Source organism: Ambystoma mexicanum, chromosome 6p (genome assembly GCF_040938575.1).
Source record: "Ambystoma mexicanum isolate Mex_15411 chromosome 6p, UKY_AmexF1_1, whole genome shotgun sequence".
Classification (NCBI taxonomy): Eukaryota; Metazoa; Chordata; class Amphibia; order Caudata; family Ambystomatidae; genus Ambystoma; species Ambystoma mexicanum.
Window position 1 is genome coordinate 438296655 of NC_090935.1, and position 24377 is coordinate 438321031.

The following is a 24377-nucleotide window of genomic DNA, read 5'->3' on the forward strand; positions in this document are numbered from 1 at the left end:
ACTCTGACCTCTCTCCCCGCTCCCTTTGGTCACCCTCTCTCTTGATCAGACCATTCTCTCCTCTCAACTCGGTCCCTTTGGCCCTCTGACCGCCCCCCCCATAAGCCCTGCCAACCTCATTCACAAACATCTGCCCCACGAAACGAGTGTCAGCTGCTGCCTTTGCTCCCACCTTCATCCTTTCTTGCCCTCCAACCTCGGAGTCCACCACTGACTCTGCTCGCAACAATTACCACTTGGCCATCACCAATACTCTTGACATTCTTGCCCCAGTCATGAGGATCTGCCTGAAACCCACCTCTAAGCCTATCACCTGGAAATACTTTGAACTTGCAGCCCTGAAACGAAAGTGCAGAGTATCAGAACGGAAGTGGCAAACCTCAGGCTCACCCTCTGACAAACTGTCCTGCCGCCTGCCCCAAAGGCAATACAGACTCTCCCACTGTGCCAAGAAAAGGGGCCAACATTTAGGCATGGATATCTGGTGCATCCAACAACACAGCTGAACTTATCAGAATCTACAGGGAACTAACCAACCCTTCTGCAGTCTCCTTCACCCTCTTCCTTCCCAGGCCCTCTGCAACGCCGAGGCCACGCACTTCGTCACCAAAACCCAGGACATCTTGAACACTCTAGTTACATACCCACCCAACCCATCCCTCACCCTCTTGCCTCCCTTGCACCCTCACCCTCCTCCTTCCTCTCCTCCTTCACCCTGTCACACCTGAAGAAGTTACCAGAGTTGTCCACTCCATGAAGGTCTCTTCCAAACAGGTTTCCGCTTGCTCATCCAGAACAATCAAGGACAACATTGGCTCCCTTGCCCCTGCACTCGCTGGTTTCTGCAATCACTCTTCTGCCACTGGATCTTTCACCTCCTCCCTCAAGTGCTCTGTTGTTTGCCCCCTCCTGAAAAAACCTTCAGCAGACCCTGCATGTCCAGCCAACTACTGACCTATTTCCATCACCCCCTTCCTGGGGAAACTGCTGGAGAAGGTGGGTTTGCCCCAACTCAACTCGCACACCGAACTTGTTAATGGTATTCATGACCATCAATCTGGATTCCAAGCATCCAGAGGCATTGAAACTGCTCTACTGAACACCCGGGAAGAACTGCTTGCATCTCTGGACTCCAACTCCCCAGCTGTCCTTACCCTACTAGATCTCTCTTCTGCCTTTGACACAGTCAACCATTTCATCCTCATACAAAGGCTCCACAATACCCTTGGTATCTCGGAATGGGCACTAGACTGGCTGACCTCCTTTATAACTGACCCATCTTCCCAAGTCGTCCTGTGCACCTTCTCTCCTTCTTCCATCTCCACCTGTGATATCCCCCAGGGTTCTATCCTCTCCCCTTTGGCTCTTAAACATCAACCTTGCTCAGTTTCCACTCATCATCTCCTCCTTCTCTCCCAACTTCCACTGTTATGCAGATGACACACAACTCTTTTTCAAACTTCCTGCTGACCCTCTTGCAACTTCCGTCCTCCCTGAATGCCTATCTGCCATTCAGTCCTGGTGCACTTCCAACGATCTCTGCTTCAATGCCAGAAAAACAGATCCTTCCCATTGGGACCTCTGTCCCCTCCTTCTTCCCTTCACTCTGGCCTTCCTCCATGGGTTCCCTCCCTGCTCCTCCTTCTGAAACCAGAAACCTTAGTCATTTTGATTCCTCTCTATCCTTCTACCCTCACATTCAGAACATTGCAAAGAAGTCCCACTTTCAGCTATTCTTCTCAAATGAAGGCTCCCTTTTCTCACTTCCCCCAGAAGCTCAATGTTACCCGAGCCCTGGTTCTCTCTAAGCTTGACTAATGCAATAGCCTCATCCTGACTCTACCTTCTTCCACTCTGCGACCCCTTGAGCTAATCCAGAATAGGGCAGCGTGACTTATCCTTGGCCTTAAGCCCAGGCACTGCATCTCTCTTGCCCTAAAAATCTGTAAATTGGTCCCGGTTGCTGCATGGATTAAATTCAAATCCCTCTGCATCATTCACAATGCTGTCTGGGGACGGGGACCACACTAGCTGCAACTTTCTATTACTAAATACTCTCCCTCTAGACCTCTACGTTCCTCTTGTACCAACTCTTTGTGTGTAAAGCATTTCTCTAAACAGAAGGCAGAAGGTGGATTGCTTTCCTCAGCTGGCTCCTGTCCTATGGAACAGCCTCCCTCTCCCTCTGCGTCTTGAGCAGGACTACCTTAAATTCCGGAAGCTCCTGAAGGCATTCACTTTTACCTCGTCCTTCCCTTCCCTTCTCTCCTCTGCTAATGTCATAGTTTCAGTGATTTGGTGTCTAGGGCCTTTATGCACCCTCCAGGCCGTTGACCTTCCACACCCAATCGCCCAGTTTCTGTCAACCTTCAGTACTTGCCTCAGCACACCCTCGACCATGGAGGCTTGCACCTTCCACCCAGCGTGGTTCCAGGCCATGTAGCACATATACCATAATTTGCACTTCGTATGTGGCTCACCCACGAGCACGGACACCCCAGCACTTACCTCCACTGCCCTCTTCCTTGCTGCACTTGCACGTTCTGAATACTCACAAGGCATAGTAGTTTCGTCCATACATTTTAATGTGTTTTCATTCCCTTATTCCCTCCAACAGCCCTGTGGGAACTTTGAAACAGAATGCACTTACTGTATAAGTGTCTACCAAGCAAACAATAAATAAATAAATGAATCTACTCAGCATCAAACAGGCCCTTTCCTCGGGATACCACAGCCAAGCCAACAAGCAGACCAAAAGATTAAACCACCATGGAACAGTACCTCCTCTGCTTAATCAACCCATGACAAGATAACTGGGTGGACTTGTTACTGACGGCGGAATTTGCCTACAACAACTCCATGCACACAGCTATCGACATGAGTCCCTTTTACTGCCGGTATGATCTCCATCCACTTTCTCTTCCTAGCGCTGTCCTCCCAGCAACAGTTATACCATCGATCGACAGCCTCTCGAAAGATATCACTCAAGCACACAAGGATGCTTATGAACATCTCAAGAAGAGAAGAGGAGACTCTAAGAAGCAAGAAGATGCCCATAGAATCTCTACCCCCGATTGGGAAGTTGGGACTAAGGTGTGGCTGTCTACTAAATACCTGCCCAGATGGGTTCGGCCCTCCAACTGTCTCCCAGATACATTGGACCTTTTGAGATTCTCTCTAAAATTAACCCATTGGTATTTCAGCTGAATTTACCTCAGTCATTACACAGGTTTCACCCGGCTTTTCACTCTTCTTTGCTGGCTCCTTTTATGCCAGACCTGTAGAAAGAAGAGAAGTCCACTATCCTCAGTCAGGTAACCAGAGAAGTATGACTTGACTTGCATTTGTGACTCTCAGTACCACAGAGGAAGCCCTCAATACTTGGTACAGTGGAACGGATACTCGTCATCTGAAAATTCCTTGGAACCAGTGTCTCATATCAAGGCACCTTCTTTGCTGCAACATCAGCTACACCCTGGTAAACTGGGGGCATACTGTCACTGGTCGCCCCTCTTGGAGACTGTGGAATCAATGGTGCTTGAGGCGCCTTTAACGTTCCGCTGTGCTCTTTTTAGAACATCATTCCCGGTATAGCCTTCCTTCAATATGGCGACGACTGCATCCTTTGCATTCTGTTCACGGCGTTCGCGCTGCTCATTGCAACCCTTGCTTTGCTTCCTGTGGGCTAAGACATTGGGCCTCATTATGAGGCTGATGGTAGCCGTGCCTGTACTACAGGCATGGCTGGTGCCGGTATCCATTTTTTTTCGGCACCCGCAAATGGGCAATTACCGAGTCATGCCGAGTTTGGTGGACCCGGTAATTGCCCATTCACGGCTGCTGGTAATAAGGGACTCCCCATCCGGCCCCATAGGGCTCAATGGGAATGGGAAGGGTGGTAGCACTGGTACCGTTAATAACGGTACCGGTGTTCCCATCATGTTCTGCTCGCGGGTGCCGGTATGGCTACCAGGTCAGACCTGGTGGCTGCAAGGGCACCCGCAACCAGAACTCCTAGTATGGTGGTACGGTAGCAACGGTGCCGGTAGCGATACTGGCGCCGTTGTTGCCTTACCACCATACTTGTAATGAGGCCCACTGTGTTTCTGGTCGTGTTTTCTTTGTTCTTTCCTTCCTCTCTGCTGCCTTTTTTCTTATTCCAAGATTCGTTCTTTCTCTTGGTTCGCTGACTGCTCGAACCCTTCTCCCCTTCACTCTCTCTTACCTGGCTGTTATCTCCTTAGCTCCAGCCTCCTTATTTTTTTTTGCTCTCAATGTGTCTGCCTCTCCCTCCGACACATGCTGACACAAGGTTCTAATTCCCTATAATCTTGGACTACTGCTGGGTCCTCTATACGGACGGACCAACCTTCCATTGCACAGGTGTCTCTGCTTTCCAAGCTGTTTTATTATCTGCTCGCCTACTCTGAATATTGAAGCACTGGACTCAATTACTTTGTGTCTTCAGACAGAGCTTCTGCTGCCTACACTCCTGTGGATCTCACTCAGGACAGAAGGGTTTTATGAGCCTTGGCTTTTTCCCTTCACCTGGTCCTTTCAGGCAGGGGCCTCTTGCAGAAACGTTGGGATGCAGTGCACACTTATTGATGACAGCACCAGTGAAGGTAGTGCAAATAGTGAATGCTGAATGACTTAAGGACTGGGCCAAGTATGCACATTTGCTAACATGGGTTGAAGATGAAGCAGGACCTGTATCCATACTTCCCATAACAAATGTGACACTGTGTTTCAGAGTAAAGTGTCTGACTAAAGTTGGAGAACATGAAGAATGCAAGCAAATAATTGATGTGCCAGGAATGACAGGAGGAACTGCTGTGATAATGGACCACTATTGGGCCTGCGGATCTAAAGCTTATATGAATCTACCCAAAAGTTAGGAAGTAATATATTCTATAGTGATAATTCATGTTCCTGCATTGGTGATCCCTTAAAGTGATCTTCACATCACCGAGTTTCTGAAAATGGATGCACATCAAAGGAAGAAGAGGTTGCCCAACCTCTCCCAACAGAAGAGAGAGAATTTTTTTTTGGCAAAATCAATAGAAGCTTATCATGATATTCCAGATGAGCATACATTGTTTAATAGGACGGCAGTAATATTTACAGCCATATTCGTGCCAGGACTTCAAGCTATAGAGAATTCCAAGTGCTTAAAAATCACCAGATGGGAGCTGCTTCGAACATTAGATTTAATGGGATTAGAGATGACTTGAGGGTCATCAGACTCATGACCATCCAGAACATGTATTTCTTTGTCTTAATTACAGCAATGGAAGGAGGCATCTGTGCACAAATTGGGCCTTCGTGCTGTACATACAAACCTACCCACGATGGAGAAAATGGAACCCTTACAGAAACAATAACTATTTTGTCAACTCTGTATACGAACATGGTAGAAGAAGTAGATAATACCAAAGAAAAAGCTTGTTCATCTCTATTTTCTTGGGGTCCAACTTGGATGGCAAATACCTTTAAAATAATGGGAGCAATACCAGTATTAGTGTTGCTGGGATCCTGTCTTATAAGAATAATCATAGGACAATACAAGAAGACAGCAAAGAAAGCTATTGGAATGAAGATAATGATCATCGTGAATGCTGTAGCTGATGAGCACACACAGACCGAAAAAACCACCCGTGAGCACCTGAAAGGCAATTCTCTGGCAGCTCCAGGAACAACGTTTCAGTAACCTATGGATCATATGAACTATGTAGGATGTTGGGTGATTAGTTCACTGACTGGGGAGCACTGTCATATGACCTAGAGTGTGGATGAACACATAAAGAATGCAGGTGACCTGAGGGGGATGACAAAGATATGGATTCTTAATAAACCACAGTGTGAAGTAAAGGCAAAAAAGATTGAGGAGGTGGTGGAGAACTCGACCAGAGGGGGGAATGTAGAGAGGCAGATGTATATGTCATTAGGGTCCCCACCCCTCACCTCCATCATATTGGAAGTAAAACAAGAAGACAATGTGCCTGACACCGGATATCATCCCAATACCACAACGAAGATATGAAAGACGTTATGCGCTCAGACAACTGTAACAAATTTACCCTCGAACTGAAGCAGTAGAAAGAAGTCTGCAGACACCACTGGACATAGAAGAACTATAAGTAAAATCTGAAAGGTGTAAAGTGATGTCATGAAGAGAAGAAACGAGGGCGCATTGAAACGATATATGAATACTTAAAGAATGAAGATGTGACTGACGTAACAACGTGAACATACACACAAATACAAATAAATCATATACCATAAGAAGATAATTGAGAAGAGATGCAGTAAATGTATATACGCAGAAATGCAAGGTAGATAAGACATATAGAAGCTTGCTAGTGTAGAAAATATAACGCAATGAAAGTGGTCATGTTGAGAAAATGGATGTCGGTTTCGAATAATAGTAAGCAATAAGAGAAAAGTAGAAAAACCAAGGCTGCAGAGCTGACAAACGATGGAATACAAATTTGTGCAAGAACAAAGAATATTTGTTTGGCTCAGGATGAAGGATGCCACAGCAAGAGGCAACTGCAAGGCAGAAAAGGAGTCAAAGAGCATAAGCCATGTATGCAAGACATAGTTCTCTTAGATCAAGTAAAGAAGTGAACATTTGCGAGTGGGAAGTATTGAACAATCAAAGATGCAGAAGGCATATTCAAGACGGAGCTACCAAGTCTCAAGAGGCCAAAGAGATTAATAACACCTAATACAATTGAATGATATAGCACTAAATAAGAGGTCCAAATGGACAAAATCATTGTCTCCTCACATATAGTGCAGAACTAGGAAACAAGGCCAATTTATAAGGCTCGAAACCAAGATAGCAATGTACCTTCACTCTCATTAAAGTTCAGGAGAAGAGAACAGTCAGCAAGGTCAACTACAATGAAGAAGCCTTGTCTTAGGGCCTAGCTGATAAGCAATTGTAGGCTAATTAGTCAAGTTTTGTTTACGTGCTGCTAACAAGCCGAATGACAAAGGCTGGAAAAAAGTGCCAACCCATCATGAGGGCCTATGTGATGATAGACTATACATTGTTGCCAAAGCCTATCCACTGCTGTTATTCTGCTATTTTCTGTATTATACATAGTTAGATTTAGTGTAAGGTGTGCCTACCTGATAAGGAGCAGCCAACAATGTTACTAACACCTATACAGACTATAGGTGTATATGTTCCCTTAACCAATCCCTCCACCTGTTTTTACAGTTTGTCATGTAGGATGACATTATAGCTGACGTACATTGATGTATAAAGCCTTTCGTATAATTGAAATGAGATTCGAGTGTGTGAGCTGCGATGTGTTATGCTCGCCAGGTTTGCCTAATTTATTGAATCCATAACAAAGTTGTATTTTGCCATATTCTTTCAGTCGGCCTGGTTATTTGGTTGTGAGATTAGTAATTGTTGTAATCCCATCTAGCACTTGGAATGCTACAATCTCTACAGAACACTTTTTCACAAGTCACACGTTTTCCAGCTACGCATAGATGATTTTTCTAAACTAACATGCATGGCTAAATGGAAGACAGACAAGGGCAAGCTCTCTTTCCTGATGCAAATATTGATCTTTGTCTTGTCTGTGATGACCATGTTGAGTCATGCTATGTGGTGCAAGTGAATATCTTCATACAATGTTTTGTCTTTATTTTCCAGTATTCAGATTTCAGTTGGATCACTATTTTGCAATGTGCACCGTTTAGATGTGTATGTCTTTTCATTTTGGAAAAGATTTATATTGTTGTTATTAAACATTAAGACAGGTAAACCTATTTCTTTTTTCCCTCTGCAGTGATAACCTCACCTGATCTGCACAAGCATGGAGAGATATGGGTGGTTCCTAACACAGATCATGTCTGTACAAGGTTTTTCTTCGTGTGAGTCCAGTTCTTTGAAAATTAAATGCTATGGCTTACTCTTAGTGATGATCATTCAATTGTTGTCTTCTCCCACCCACAATTCAGTACCTGTTGCTATAACCTCATGATTATACCCGACCTAAAGTTAGCTTGGACAAAATGTTAAATTGCGAAGATTACACACTCTTTAGACATGCTGTAACCTTCAGAGCCCTGGGAATTCTGCACTGAAATATGTTTTAATCCTGACACTTTGAAATAATATCTAGTGACTCTGGTGTGTGCATATTATGCAGCCACATGCTCGAGGCGATGTGACTCTTAGAAAAATTAATGTATATGGACCCAGATCCCACTTTGCCCTTTTAACCATATTCTGCTATGAATGATTGCATTGCCATGCATTTCAGTTCCAGCATCTGCCTGAGTTTGGTTAGCTTTGTAGCAGGGATATCAGCCATTCTAAAGTACCACATAATTAATTGAACATTTAAGATAAATCATCCCTTCTACATCACATCCATCAATTATAGAATCATACTTAAATGCAAGAAGTATTATGCAGGCAAATGAAACACCCAAAGACAGCGTGTACAAAATAATCAAGTGATATGATTATTAAAAATCTCATGGTGTCTAAGCTGCTAATGAGGTTATATTAACCGAGGCGGTGGTCCGACCCCGTCGGTAACGGCCCGCCGACCAAGATAAGGGCCTGAGCGAAGCTAGGGTCCTTTAACGAGGCCGGCTGTGTCGTTTCCGACAGGGTCGGCCCGCTGCCTCAGTTAATATCGCCATTAGCACCTGAGTAGTTTTACTATACGGGTGCTAATGGTTTTAAAAAAAGAAAAGGAAAAACAAAAAGGAAAGCATTTTGTCTGCGCCCACGGGATGCCTTGCGCCGTTCCGTTGACAGAGACAAAATACTGCACCAATATGGCCGGTATGAAAATGGAAGTCGGGGCTTCGTATGGAGCACCATCTTCCATTTCCATGGTGGTCACACTGGTTTGGAGATTGCAGGAGCTGTGCTGATGGAATGGTCCTATGTTTGGAGGCACTGTGTGCGCGAGCAGTGAGGATTCCAACTCTCTGGAGCATTTTGCGAGTCTGCTGTGGTAAGTTGTTTCTAATATGAAATGTTTGTTCGTTTTTTGTTATAAAATGGTGTGTAGCTGAGGCAGAGTACTACACTGAAGGGTGATGTCAAGGGTTAAGAATGCTCGTGACAGAGCGTGAGAGCTCATCAATGCTCGGAACGGGGGCTGTCCTTGGTGAATACAACCCACGTTCCTGAAACTATTTGCAGTCCTGAATCAGGATGGCTTCTCCTTAGTTCAAGTACCCTGTCTCAGAGGTTTTCTGGCTCCTTTTTAGGTGTCCCTTCCCTGGAGGTTTTCTTAGTTTCCACTAACCACAACATACAAAAACAAATTGCTTCACCATCTACCAAAGCAAAAGTCGCTGGGTTGATAATTCTATGCCATAAAGCTTCTGTATTTATAATCCTCATTTGACTTATCCCTCCCTAGTATATGTATTGCTTCTCAGTCACACCTGGTACTGGTGATTTTGGTCCTTGGGTTCTTATCCTGGAGTCCTGGGAGAACCCTCCACCTTTTTCTCAGGCACCTTATGTGCTTGGACATTTTTGCCCAATATAGCTGGGTAGGTGTGGCTGGGTAATGTAAATCCTAGTCCCATAGCTTCCATCAGGAGGCTATCATCTGGATTGGTATATAACTGAGTCATAATACAGTGTCTGCCTCTCTAGCCTTTAGCCAGGCTCTTGGTCCTCTCACCCCACTCTTGCCTGCCTTCTGATTCATAATGATCTGGTGATTAAGGGGACCTCATCTACTCCTACTCTCCTCTCCATCCGATGCTTTAACAACTTCTGCTCCTCCTACACCTCTTTGATGCTCTGCCATGTTTTCGTACCTCCACTCCTTAACTTTTTATTTATATATTTATTTATTTGGTATTTATAATGCGCCTATACAGCAAATGGTGTTTCAAGGTGTAGAGGAGGAGGTCCCAAATATGGCCTGCACTCCAGTCGCCCATTTTGAAGTACCAGGAAGGTTCACACCGAGATATGTGACGTATGATGAGCAAATAAACCAGCAGAGAGTTGCAGTAGAGCTCTGCCCAGTGCCTATCAGAAGAACAATACCTATTGAAGTACCAATAACCAGACAACCATGGACAGTAAGGTATCCATTGAGAAAACTCTACCAGCAAATGAAACGAAATGAAGATTACTTAAACACTGTCCCGTAAGAAACATAAAAGGCCTTAATTGAAGACGAATGGTGACGACACGAGGGCCCGGAGAGACACAGAGATGAAAGAAAACGACAACCAAAAGATGACACACAGAGACGAAAAGCCTTGAATAAGGATATCATGAACTTAGAAGTAGAGACGATGTTGAAATATAAAGAAACTTAAGCCGTAAGCAGGATGAAGACATTCAACCAGCTAACGCCTGTACATATGCTTGTAACCGCAAGAAGCTAAGAAAACAGTGCGGCTTGCTATGCTTAGTAGAAGAAAAGAGTCCACTTTACACAAAAGCGTAATTAACTCAGGTTACTAGGGGTCAAACAGGACAGGATTCGTATTTCAGCTAAAACGAGAAGAGATGGTTGAATCGAAACTCAGCAGGAGCAGCTTGTGCCTGGGAAGTCGAGGTCAGACCAAGAGAAGGAGCGAACAGTAGCTTCGCGGAATCAAAACTTAAGAACAGAACAGCCTATCTCAGGAAGGCCGAGATAAGGAGGCCCAGGTAGGTGGCAAGCCGAATAAGAATTAAATGTGCAAATAGAAGGAAAACTAAGCAGATTCACAGTGTGCTAGCACGTGACCAGCCGAGCAAGAAGAGGCACAGTTTCACACCTATGCCTGGCTGTCGCCCAGACAGAGATATCATAACTTTTCTGACAATAAGCTACAATTTCGTGGCCGACCACAGCCGCTAGTTGACACATAGCCACCAAAGTACTGATTGATGGAAGGGAGGCCGGGTGAATCTCGGGGGCATCCGCACCTGGTTGACCATTCTGCGTGCTGCTAATTAAAGTGGCGATTTATGCATGGGGTGAAGCTAACCCAATCACAATGCAGTAAATAATCTAGGGTCCTATACATAGTAGAACCAATGGAACGTCATACTTTTAGTGACGTCCACTGTAGTCATTTGTGAAGGAAGGGCTTAGACTCCCACCTAATAGTGTTTATCCAATCCCCACACTCCGTTACCATATACAGATATAACACCTATATTTAAGTTACCTTTTTCCAACCAATAGAATTGCATGTTAACTTTTGAGTGTTGCACGTCAATGATGACGAGTTTTGGGTATAAAAGTTACTGTTTGTATGAAGTTATTGGGAGTTGAAGCGAGATGGGCTATAGAATCACTGTTGATTTCCATGTTTCCCTGTTTTTCTTTACTTGTCATTAAACGGACTCCCCTTTGCCAAACCATTGGGTTGTCCTTATTGATTGGTGTTGGAGTAAGAAAACCTACACCCCCATCCACCTCAAGGTGCAGCTATCTCGCCTTAAAGTACTGCAGAGCAAACTCTGACTCTATGGGCTGGTCAGGGGTCTCTCCAGTACAAAGGTGCAACAAGACAAATGGGGTGGGGGCACAGGGATCAAGAAAACAAAAACAATCCTAATGGCCTTGTGTCATTCGGATCGTGCAAGTGCATTAACAAAAAGAGTGGGGGAAAGGCAGGGAGTGTTGGTCAGAGCAGAATGCGCTAATACTAAGGAGCAAAAGGGAGTACATGTGGAGTGGCGAGTGTGTAATAGCAGGGGGTAGGGCCCATGGGTTAGGCGTGTGCTAAGGGAAGGCCAGGTGGACAAGTGCCAGGGGATTGAAGAGGAAAAGAAGGAACAGGCTGGATGGGCTAAGAGGGACAGGCCCAGCCAGGCTAGTGCAGGGGGAGGGAGCCAGGTAGGGAAAGTGCAAGTAAGGGGGGGCAGGGGAGACCAAGTGTAGGGTTAGACTGGTCGTGCAGGACCTGTTGCCCTGTATGATACTGAAGGAACCATGCAGCCAGTCAAAATGTGGCAGAGGGGGGACATTAGCATGGGAGGGAGAGAGGGAAGGAGGAAGAGAAAAGGAGAGTCTTGAGAAGCTTTCGGAACTTAAGTAGATCCGGCTCAAGTCTGAGAGGGGCAGGAAGACCATTCCAGAGGGAGGCACCTGCGAATGAGAGGGATCTACCCCCCAAATCTCATCTTGGAAAAGCATCTGATTTGCAGAGAGTTGGAGTTAGAAGACTGAGGAGCTCTAGCAAGTAGGTATTTAGGGAGAGAGAGTTAGATGTAGCAAGGTCCCAGGCCCCAGAAAGCCTTGTGGATGATGTAGAGAGTCTTGAACTTGATCCTTGCAGCAACCCGCAGCCAGTGGAGAAATGTTAGGGCTGGGGAGATGCAGTCCCTGGGCTTGAGGCCAAGGATATGTCTTGCAGTCCTATTCTGGATTAGCTGAAGGGGGCGAAGGGAGAAATTAGGCAGATTGAGGGAGAGGCTGTTGCAGTAGTTCAGCCTAGAGAGGACCATATCTCTGGAGACATTTAGTTTCTGGGGAAAGGGAGAATGCCCATGAAGAGGTGCAGCTGGAAGTGGCCCTTCTTGGCAGGGTCAGTGGTGTGTGGAGAGAAGGAGGGAGAGGAATCAAAGATGACACCAAGGTTTTTTGCCTCACAGGAGGGAGAAGGGAGGGGGCCCGTGGATGGCTGCCAGAGAGTAGGAGGGAGATGGGGTCCCAATGAGAAGGATCTCAGTCTTACTGGCATTAAGGCAGAGATCACTGACAGCAACACAATGCCTGTATATCAGTCAGACGGTCAGGAATGTGAGAGGAAGAAGAGAGGCAGGGGAGGAAAGCTTGAAGGATAGCTGCGTGCCGTCCGTATAACACTGGAAGTGAGAAGAGAAGGCAGAGATCAAAGGGTCTAGAGGGGCAAGGTAAATGTTGAAGAGCCACGGCAAGAGGATGGAGCCCTAAAGGATGCAGCAGGTGGAGAGTGTGACAGAGGAGAGAAAAGGGCCTAGTAGAACCAGGGATGGTCGTCAAGAGAGGAAGGAGGTCAACCAGTCCAGTGCCAGATCTGTGATGGCAAGGGTATCACGGAGCCAGTTTATACGGGTGGCATGATTGACCATATCAAAGGCAGAGGAAAGGTCAAGAAGGATGAGAATGGAGAGAGAGTTGGAATTGAGATTTGAGAGCAAGTCTTCACGGGTGTTCAGGAGTGCAGATTCCATGCCTCTGACTGCTCTGAAGCCAGACTGGTGGCTGTGAAGACAACCAAAAGATTCAGTATGGTGGATCAGCTTGGATATGACCAGTTTCTCCAAGAGTTTTCCCCGGAAGGGAGTAATGGAGATAGGGGTGAACAAGGTTGTGTTTGAGGAGTGGCAGGAAGGAGTCAGTGACAAAGGAGTGATTGCAGAAATCAGCCAAGGCTGGAGCACAGGAGGCAATGCTGTCCTTGATAGTTCTGGAGGAGCAAGGGAAACCTGTTCGGAAGAGACTTTCATAGAGAGGACTTGTCTGGAGACCTCATCCAGTGATATGGTTGAGAAAGAGGAGAGTAGGTGGGGAGAAGGGGGCCAAGGGAGGCCTGAGAGTGGGCGACGGAGAAGAGAGGGCTGTAGAGGAGGGTGAGGACAGAATGTCCTGAGTTTTGGTTAAGAAGTAAGAGTCCACTTCCGCAGAGGTTCCGGGATGGCAGAAGAAAAGTGGAGACTGCAGTAGGATTGAAGAGTTCCTTGCAGATTTTGAACAATTCAGCTGTGTTGTTAGTGGCCCCAGAGTTACAGGCATGGATATAGGTCTTCTTCTTAGAGTGGATGGAGTGTCTGTATTGCCTTTGGGGCAGGCGACAGGCCAGTTTGTCAGAGGATATGCTCAATGCCTACCACTTCCGCTCAGCAGTTTTCTCCTGTTATTCATGTTATGTGCCTGTTTCTCCTTGTGTTGTCTCGATTCCTCCTTCTTCTCTTTCTCTTAAACCTCCTCCTCAGCCTCTCTGTCTCTTTTCTCTTGATGGCTTGCCCCTCCTCCTACTCCACTCCTCTTCATCTGTCCTGCAGTGTTCTCTTCCTCCTTCCTAAATCCGTCCAATTTGCCTGTTTTTCTCCCTTCAGCCACATTATTACCTCTTTCTCACTCCCCACCTCCCCTTTGCTTTCCACCTCCTTTTCAATTTTAACCACATTCTACTTATTTATCTACACCACCTCTTTTATCCCAGTCTTGTAAACCTCCTTGATTTAAATCTTCTTAGCTTCTTTATCACCTCTAGCCCCTACTCTGCATTCTAGCCTCTCCGCAGCCTCCTTGCTCCCAGCACAAACTCATTCATACTGTACCACTCTAAAATATCACTCCTCAGCTTCCTCCGAACATCCTCATCATGATGAAAAATCCTCTGGTTTACATAGGGATATAGCTCTGACCCTAGGTCCACTCTTGCTCCATTTTACCTAGATGTTTATAATTATGAGACTCAGTGGTATTGGGTAGCTCCTAATGATCTTGGCTTCCCAGCTTCTCATATAGCTCCACCCTCCATGTCCCACAATGTGTTCCATGCCTTCTAATAGCCATCTTCTATTTTAAAATCCTCTTTCAAGATCAATTCTGCACCCCCTGAATTCTACATGGGTGAAACTGCTCACCCACACAGGTATCTTGCAGGCATTCTATGATTTTGGATAACAGGTCCTGTTTTGACCTGATCATAGTGCTAGCAAAACTACTCACTCTTTATAAACAGTACTTCCTATTGATCCTGACAATCTGAAATAGGCTGTTACATGTACCTTGCTGGAGCCTCCCTTGCAGAATAAGGGTCCCACTCATTTGCTGTGTGACATATTCACTGGGTAAAGAGGAGGTCAATGACTTAAAGTGTCTCACAATAATAAGAGCTTCCCTTAAAAGTACATTGGCATGGTTTAGGCACCTAAAACAATTTTTTAAAAATTATTTTTATTTGATTTGGCTGAAAAATTCAACCTTTTAATACAAAATTCATTTACTTCATTAAAACATGTAACACTGTATGAACATAATGTTCAGCTAGTTAATCACAATTCTCATAACCTACCCTAAACATACATTCTTTTAGATCCATGATAAAAAAATGTGCAAAACGTAAAAATCTAAAAATAAACAGCAAAGAATAAATGTAAGAGTGTAGAAATAAAGAATATAAAATGCTCAAGGTGCAGTCGATTAGCAATTGTTTAGCATACAGATCAGGTACTTTGGGCAGATCTCAATTTAACATGTCATGTAGTTTAACACACGATTTGATTAGTTTGCTTTTATCTCTTACTTTTTTGCTCATCATCATTTTCTAGTTTTAGTTCATTTAGGAAGTTTACAGTCGCATAGCCTATTGATTTTGAATGCACATGAAAAATAAACTTCCATAAATCTTTCGCCTCATGTGTAATCGGTGTTTGAAGAGGTTCTTGAAGTGTTTATGTTTTAAGCAAACCAATTCTGTACAATCAGTGATCAGATGTTCTAGTGATTCCTCATGCTTGTTACAGAATCGACATAAGCTACATTCTACAACATCAGGAAACCATTTGGATGTAACTTCTCTGGTTTTCCATTGGTTTAACCTCAAGCGCAGAAGTCCTGCTCGATGCGAGACACTTGGTGACTTTAAGAGATACTCTTCAGGAGAGCCAAGGGATTTTAAGGCAAAAGGATTCTGTCTAAAGCATTTATAGACTTGGCATTGTTCTCTGGTCCTTATCCAATCCGTTTCCCAAATCTTTTGCTTTGCTTTGTCAGGATTTTGTAACAAAAGCTCATCCCCTACGTCTGCTTCTTGCATGAAACTCTGCGCTTGGGCTGTCCAATGCTTAGCAAAACTATCGTTTGATCCTTTCACATAGTTTGCTAAATGCTTTACTAACCCATTCTTATCATCTTCCAGGGCGCATTTTCTATATAGCATACATATTCTCCATTTGTAGGTGGCTTGCATTGATATAAGCCCTAATTCATGCCTTATAAGGGCTATAGGTGTGGATCTCGGAAGTTTCAAGAGACTTTTCCAGTACGCCCTTTCTTTCTTATCCCAATAGTTGTGTATTTTACATATTCTTGTCTCTGACCCATATAGTTGTATTGGGAGGGCCTTTTGCTTATAATATGTCAGCAGCGGAGCGATGATGAATTTACAATACTTGCCGCTGATGATTCTTGATTGGGAGATTAGACTATTCCATTTCATCATTGCGGTAGTATCATATGGGGTGTCCTGTGGGTTGTTATTAATATTCACTCCTAAATAGATATATTCACACACTGATTCAAGCTGCTGGTTGTCTAAAACCCACCTATGTTCTTTGTTTCTTTGTCGTAAGTTTTCAAATTGAATCACTTTCGTTTTTTTGATGTTTATGATCATACCATTGGATTTGGCATATTTCTCCAATACTTTGAGCATATTGCGTAACCCCATCAGTGTCTTGGATAGCAAAAGGAGGTCATCGGCATACAAGAGCCATTTGATCTCATGCTGGCCTAGTTTTGGGGAGTCAGTTATAGTGTTAAGGAACTCTTTACCCATATCAGAAATGAAAAAATTAAAGATTGCTGAGGCCAGTATACATCCTTGCTTGAGACCTCTCGATGTATCAATGGGGTCAGTCAGCAATCCATCGCTGTTTAATCTTATCTGTAGTGAGGTACCCTGATGAAGCTCAATGATCCACTTCAGGGTGTTCCAGGGGCAATTGTTTCTCATAAGCTTCACCACGAGTAGCTCCCTCAAGATAGAATCAAACGCAGTTTTGAAATCGATGAATGTAATATACAATGGTAAGTTCTTGCTTGCTTGCTTTGCGATAATGACATTTGTCATAAGTAAATTAATACCTGTTCCTAGACCTTTAAGGAAACCTGTCTGCCAAGGGTCCCTCAAGTTCTCCCTGTCTAGCCAGTTGTTAAATTCACGCAAGACGAGGCGTGCATATATTTTCCCTGGACAGTCCAGAAGGGCTATTGGCGTATAAAATCCTGGATCGAGCCTGTCTCCTTTCTTAAACAGCGGAATTAATATAGATTTTTTCCATGATGCTGGAAGTTGCCCGGTGCGCATCACTTCCGCAAATATTTTCATCAGTATTAGAGACCACACTTCTATCTCTTCTTTGATGGTTTTATTATCAAGCCCATCCGGGCCCAGAGCCCTTGAGGAGCTTAATTTTGAGATGTAATCTATGATGTCACTTTGATCAAATTGTATCGTGTGATCCCAATTTCTACCTTTAAGAGGCATTTGGTGGGACATCATTGGTGTCTGATATATTTTCAGGAAGTAATCGCACCAGGTTTTAGCCGATATGGAGTTAACTTGAACAGAAGACTAATCTTTATAAGTGGCATTATTCAAGACCTTCCAGATTTCCGCTGAGGATTTGGAGGCAATCTTTAGGAACATGTCCTCACTGTCCCTTTGATAACATTGGGCCTTTCTTCCTCTTAGCCAGTTTTTATAGACTGTTCGTATGTGCCTTATTTGCGGGAGATTCTCATCCAATATTAGATCTTTTAGTAACCGTATCTGTTTCCTCATATTAGCTTTTTTGGTTTTGACATCATTATCAAAGACATGAGCATGTTTATAGCCATGTCCTTGTGAGCTGTTTTTCACATATGCATATTTTTGCATTATTGATACATAATCCAAGCCTGGACATATGGATAAATGTTTGTCAAAATCCCACAAGGAGGCATTGGACCATTTAATTTTGTTCCTCCTGTTATTAACGGTCATAACACCCTTGTAAGTGTCACAAATGCTTTTACAGTGAGGTTCTTCTTTTTCCCACACTAAACAGAGTTGGCTATGATCAATTTCCCTTTTTGACTTTACCGTCATGGATTGGATTATGTTCAACATTGCACTGTTCACGAATATATAGTCTAATGTGGCTTCAAATGGACCATTGTGCCACGTGCTAGCAGCCTGCGTGTCCCCCTCCACTGACCCATTTAGCATGAATAACTGCATGTCTTCCATTACTGTAAGCCATCTTCTCTCTTCTATCGTTCTTTTTCTTTTGTCCTTATTCAGCAGGTGTAGGTTAAAGTCGCCCATAACCATTACATGATCAACATTTTTTTCTTTAGCAACTTTGGCAAATACTTCTTGAAAGAGGTCAAAAAAGCAATCGGGAGTTACATGTGACCTTCCCCAATAGATGTTGATAATTACGAGTAGATGTGAATTACTATTCAACTTGATGGTTTGAATGAAAGGGGTGATAGAGTCATACATTGAGACTCTAAAACCCTTTGATTTCTTTTCTGCTACCAGAAGGCCTGCCATCGGTCTACCGCGAGGCAGGCATATTGCTGCTTGCAAGAATATTTCATATCCATCCCAGATTGGGGCTTCAGCCAGCCATGTCTCCTGCAAGACCACTATATCAAACCTATCAAGTTCAGTATTTGCCGTATTCGTAAAGTGCTTCAACCCACGAGTATTCCAACATATAAGTTGGAATTTCTCTTTTATTGTGGGTTGTTATAAACGGTCCAACTGAGTACGTCTTCCCTCATTTGGTCCAGTAAGGTTGGCGCCATAAATGCGGGGGATCCATTTCATGGAGCCTGCGGCTTCTTCATTTGTTTGAAGATCTTCTTGATATAAATTGAAGCCCATTTGAAAAAAAGCATCCCCCGCATGCCACAATATGTCCGCAAGAATGGTTGAGTGTACAGAAACTCTGGATCGTGTCAAATCCTGGTCATCCATGAACTCAACTCTATCAATGTCCGACGTTGTTATGTTCCTTAGTTGGGGTATCTCTCTGCAGATGTTTATAACACTTGATCGATTCAGCTCAAATTGCTGGAATGGATGGTCTCTGCATTCCAGTATAAAGCAGTGACTGTTCTTCTGAGCCACTGCTCTCGACTTGAATGTGACCTCTTTACTCATACTCTTATTCTTTTGCCATTGCACTGTTTTCCTCATGCTAGCATTCTCCATTGTCTCTTTATTTGGAGGCATTATGTTGGTTTCCAGACCTCTCACCAAACGACCTTCTGGCATGGATTTTGTCTCCATCTTGCTTAGGACAGTTTCCATAGTCTCCTTTAACCTACTGGCCATGTAATTTTCCACAGTTTTGTTTATTTCCTCTCTCATTTGTGCCTCATTTAACCCAGTCCACCTTGAATCTATCACTTCATTATTGTGGAGTGACTGAGATTGTGCACTTTCACTTTCTCTCATTGCTGCTTCTACTGCTACTAAATCACTTAGTGGTTTGTAGAATAGGCTTGGGGTGATTTTATTCGTGCTGCTTGTAGGCATGGTTCTCATATGCCCACTGATTTCGTTGATAGCTTTTGGTTTTTCTCTGATTTCTTTCGCGGCACTTGTTATCTTCAGAATTCGTCTATTATTGGCTTTCCCTTTGACATTTTTTGCTACAGCCATGGTGCTTTTCATCTTATTTGTTAAAGATTGACCCTCTTTGTTTTGTTTGTTCTGTTTTGCATCTGTTTTCTGCTGTACTTTTTCACTATTAATGTTCTCAATGGTTGCTATCAAAATCGGCTTAATTATAGACAGCTCACCATTGTCACATTTCGCATCATTCTGTGACTGATACTTTGAGGGTTCTACAGGTTTATTGGTATTAGGAGCCCCACTAAAGTTGAACTGTTTTTGCTGCAAAGGTGTCTTAGACCTGCGGTCTGTGAAGTCTGGGGGGTGTACGGTCTGAGTTCCCGACTCTTTTGACTCACAATGTCTAAATATCTCATATTGTTGAATGCACTCTCTGTTCTCCCATTGCCTGGCAGCTGTTATTTTGATTTGTTAGCTTATTCAATAATATAGTCTGATAGTTCCATTTTTGGTCCATTGCTTCATATAATTTGGCCAATGATAGCAGAGCTGTATTCATTGCCAATAGGACAGGATTGTTCTCAATCAGTCCCTGGGCCTCTTCTGCATTACTTTCAGCAGGCATCAAAGAACGAGCTCTCCCGCCAGTAAGGATTTGTTCCCTTATAGGTTGCCTGGGGGTTGGAGGAACAAATGAGAGTGAATTCACAAACGCTTCTTCTTCAGAACATTCTGACATGTCTAAAGACGTCCCTGTTTTATGATTTCCTGATGCACACATTACATCCTCCTCTTCAACTCTTTGCCTGTTAATATTGTGATGGTGTTGTGTTGGAATTGGCGACAGATTGTCTACTTGCATTAAATCACCTGTATTAGAGTGTACAAAGACAACTTCCTCTTCACTTGTCGAGGCAGAGCTCAAATTCATAAAATGTATCACTTCCTCATCCACTTGCCCTGTGATTTGCAAGTTATTATAGGCCTCTCTTAGTCTCTGCTGAGCCTCGACTGTGCAGGGCTTGTGGGGGCTTTCAACATTTTTTTCAAGTATTTCAGGTGCATACACTCTGTCATTCTCACACCATTTACTCTCATGTTCCATAGTAGTGTCTGAGATTGCATTTCCCACCCCAACACTTGATATTACAGGTACGCTTATTTTGATGGAAGCTACTTCCATGTCAAGGCGGTTATTCAGCTCAAGGAGCTTTTCTTGATTCAAATGACAATTTTTAGTTTGTTGCTCTTGGGAAGTTTCAGCCCCTGTGCTTGTATTCAAATTGTAATACGAGAGGATGTCAGGTACCTTTGACATCAGGCGGTTCCTGTTTTTATTTTCCACTTTTTTCTCCCCTGCTTCTTTAAGAGGGGAGCAATTGGTGTGCGCGGCATTACCACCATATTTTTTGACTTTGGATTAGTTCCCTCCTTGAATAGGGCAACATTCATAGCCGGCATACCAGATTTCAACGTGTAGGGACCCTTCTCCATTTTGTTACATTTATGCACAATTAGACTGTCCCCTTTCACTGATTAGTCAATAATAAATTATTATATCTTGCTATCAATTCACAAACGTGCTCAACTTTATGTCATCAGAATTGGGGTATATTCTTAATATTGTTTGCGAAATCCGCAACCTTTTTACGATAGCTTCAGGCACAATAGACAGTCTAATGATAGCAGTGAGGGAGGAGATGATAGCAATGGTGGTAGCCTCTTACCCTTTAGCGTGTCACAGTTGTGCACAGTTTTTTCTTTTTTTTCTCTCTTCCTCCACCCCGTTTACACTATGGCTGAAACGAATGCTGCAAACCCGAGCCGCGCACCAAGCACAGCGAGCAACGAACAACCAACAGCAAACAGTACTTATTCGTACTTAGTGCGCGGCGCGAGTGCACCAAGAAGATAGTATTTGTAAAAAAAGAAAAGGGACGAGCTGCATGTCACGTGATCATTGTGGGCGGAACCTCCCTCCAGGAAGTGCCCTTGTTGCTTAGGAAGTCATGCAAGCCAGGCGCCGCATGCAAAGACGTCCTCCTGGACGATTTACTTTGCGTTTACACGGCATGGCAATAGGCTCAAAGAGAGTCTCGTGATGATTTCCTCCAGCAGGTCCAGCAGAATCAGCAAACAGTACTTATTCGTACTTAGTGCGAATATGAAAAACAATTTCATATCCCCCTGGCAAGGCATGTTAGTTTAGGCCTGGGCATTGAAATGCTGCTAGAATTGGGCTTTTTTGCCAACTGTGGTTTTGTAAAATTAGCAGGATTGGAAATGGTCACGTCAACACCTCAACATTTCATTTCTCGTCCCAGATCTCTATGGGCTTTCACCTCCAACACTGTACCTTTTGTTTTGTGTTCCTTGTATGGTTTGCTTGTTTTACAAGCTCCGGCTCTTCTTCTTGGCCTGGCAGAACACCTCCTCAAATTGGTCAAGAACAAGCTGGAGAGGAATTTCAGTGCAAAGGAACAAAATGTGCAGACACGACAGAGAAAAAAGCAATTCAGCATTCCCAAAGAATTATCTACTTCGGTTTTCCTTGCCATTACAGCTATCGCTCTTTTAAATTGTTGGGTAGCGGGCAGAAGTTGAGCCAATCGTTGGGATATACCAACTGGTCACTCTGGACAAAGGTCACTGGTCCCACCTTCTCAAGCCTCAATTTGGTATATTCGCCTACTACAAGGACCAGTTATCCAACCAGATCCATAGGTAGATAGTATTTGCCCTTACCTTCACTCTGTGCTCATATCTGCTTTTTGCTTGAGCTCTCTGGCTCTTCTTGGAATCCTGGATCTACCCACAAGTTATATTCCTTGTGCTTTTGCTTGATGGGCTTGCAATAATTGGTGTCCATCAGTTTGGGTGGGACAGCCCTTAGGGATGTGACCCATTTTCCTGCAAGTAAAACACTCATAGGAGGTAGATCATGGATAGAGGTGCTGTTTCTTGGGTTTGGGTCGGCTGGTCACCCAGACAGTGGACTCTGATGCACGGGAGACTACTTCGCAGTTCTTTAATGATCTGGGGAGGTGGTTGCATCATATTGCATGTGGTTCTTCTGGCAAGAGCCTCTGCTCCAATATTTTTCAACTGCTGAGCAATTTGATGGCCAGTTGCGAATTGGATGAATGCCTCCAGAGTTGGGTGCAATATTGCACTGACTAGCGGGGGTATACCAGAAGAATTTCCCAGCCACTGCAACATGGTGCCTATTCTGTATGTAGAGGGATACATGCAAAAGGCCTCTGTCAACGGATGAAAAAAAATAAAGGCTTCTTTCAACTGGAGCTGACTTGAATTCAGTAAGTTAAGTCCCGGGGACAGCAAGAGTGTGGCTGGCACTTCCCATACCTGTACACTTCGACACAGGCACTGCAGGTGCCTAGGCTATCCCCGCAGGTGATGCACTGCTTTATCTTACCATGAGATGCTGCTTGCTAATTCTGTGCTGGTGCCTGCTTTTATTCAGCTGCTCAGATCAGGAGAAGTACTTGAGTCTGAGTTGCAGTAGGACCATCAGTTCACTGGTCAATGCACTGGCAACGCTGCATGGGCTCAGCCAGCAGGGGAGAGGAACTCTGAGTGTGCCCTCGTGTAACCCTTTTCTTTCAAGTATTATTGACTTCCAATCATTCGAGGGCATTCTCAAGTCAAAGTTATAAAGGGGTGAGACACAGTCACTCTTGGGGGAGTGACAAAATGAGTTGTGCCCACAGAGGTTCAAGGATGAGTAGTGTCAAAACTACTTACTCAGCTGTTGCATGTCTCCAAAGCAAGATTGATCCTAATCATAAAAATGAAACAGGCACAGTTAAGAGATACACCTCGTTCCCCTTCTGTGGTAACATGGACAAGGGAAGGCTATTCTATCAGGAGGAATGTAAATGTGATCCAATAGTAGCCCAAACAGAAAAGTGCACCAGTCCAAAAGAGGGAATGTCCAATCAGTGTTCTATGAATAGATATACTTTAATTAAATATGCATCTGCAATAACAACTAAAAGGAAAAACACTACACAAAACACACCCATGTGAAAAGAAATACAAATATGCAAACATAGAAATATGCAGCCCTGTGGTTAGTGAAATAGGGGTGAAAGGCAATTAAAAACCACAATGTTCTTAAAAAGGATATGGTATTATGTGAAAATATATTAATGTTGATCTAGCCAGTCTCTACTGTCCAAAGATGGGCAGTTGCCACTCAATAATACCTTTTGCAGTTCCAAAGTGTCAAATCAGGCTCATCGGTACTGTTCATGCAGTTCAAAATCAGGCTCGGATGTGATGGTCGGGTTGTTCTAGATCAGGAGTGGTGTGGAGCTGGGGTTGAGCTGAACTTTGTTGCTGTTTGCAGGGGTGCATGAAGAAGGGCATATCATGTTGGCCATCAGAGTTGGTTCGACAGTTGACTGTGACGATGCCGGTGACTGGATGCGCAGTTCATGTCAGTGCTCTGTTCAATGGTTGCAGTTTGAAGAGGCCACCAGGGATGGTTCAACTGTTGATAAAGATCAGCAGTGAAGATGCTGGCAGTTCGAGAGGCGGTTATAATGTGGTGGATGCAGTGGTGATCATCAAGTTCGAGGTGGGGCCAACAACACGCTTAGTCAGCATGGAGCAGCTGTACTGCATGGTTTGAGCATGCAGTACAGTGCCGCAAAGATTGGTTCAGTGCCACACGCAGCTACTGAATGTCCCGAAGGTCCTGCTGATTTGATGGATCCTAGTGTGATGATAGCCCTTTTGGGATGGGTGTGCCCTTTGATGCCTGTCTCCTAGGCCAACTCCTTCTGGGAGGCTATCCTACTGTGGAGAGATGTTACCAGACCTCACAAAGGATCAAATGAGAGGCCTAGTCCTTCAGTTGCCTGCCTAAGATGTCAGTCCAGAATACACATACCCCTCCCACAGCTGAGTTGGGCTCACAGTGTTGACACATGTATGATATTAATTTGATGTGGCTTTAAAAAGTATGAGAGATACATGTTTACAACCGCCACCAAGATATCAGCTCTAACAGTTATGTGGTTTTGAGTGATTATGTTAAATGCAGTCCC

General features: G+C 44.2%; 1 protein-coding gene across 2 annotated transcripts in view; it reads left to right on the forward strand.

The window, feature by feature from the left end:
• The window catches only part of PARP8 (poly(ADP-ribose) polymerase family member 8), a 1351312-nt gene that overhangs the window by 1191788 nt on the left and 135147 nt on the right, over positions 1-24377 (forward strand). For both annotated transcript variants that reach the window (XM_069627248.1, XM_069627249.1), the window contains one exon: positions 7815-7899. In XM_069627248.1, coding sequence (XP_069483349.1) covers positions 7815-7899 — 85 coding nt within the window. The remainder of the gene's footprint in view (positions 1-7814; positions 7900-24377) is intronic.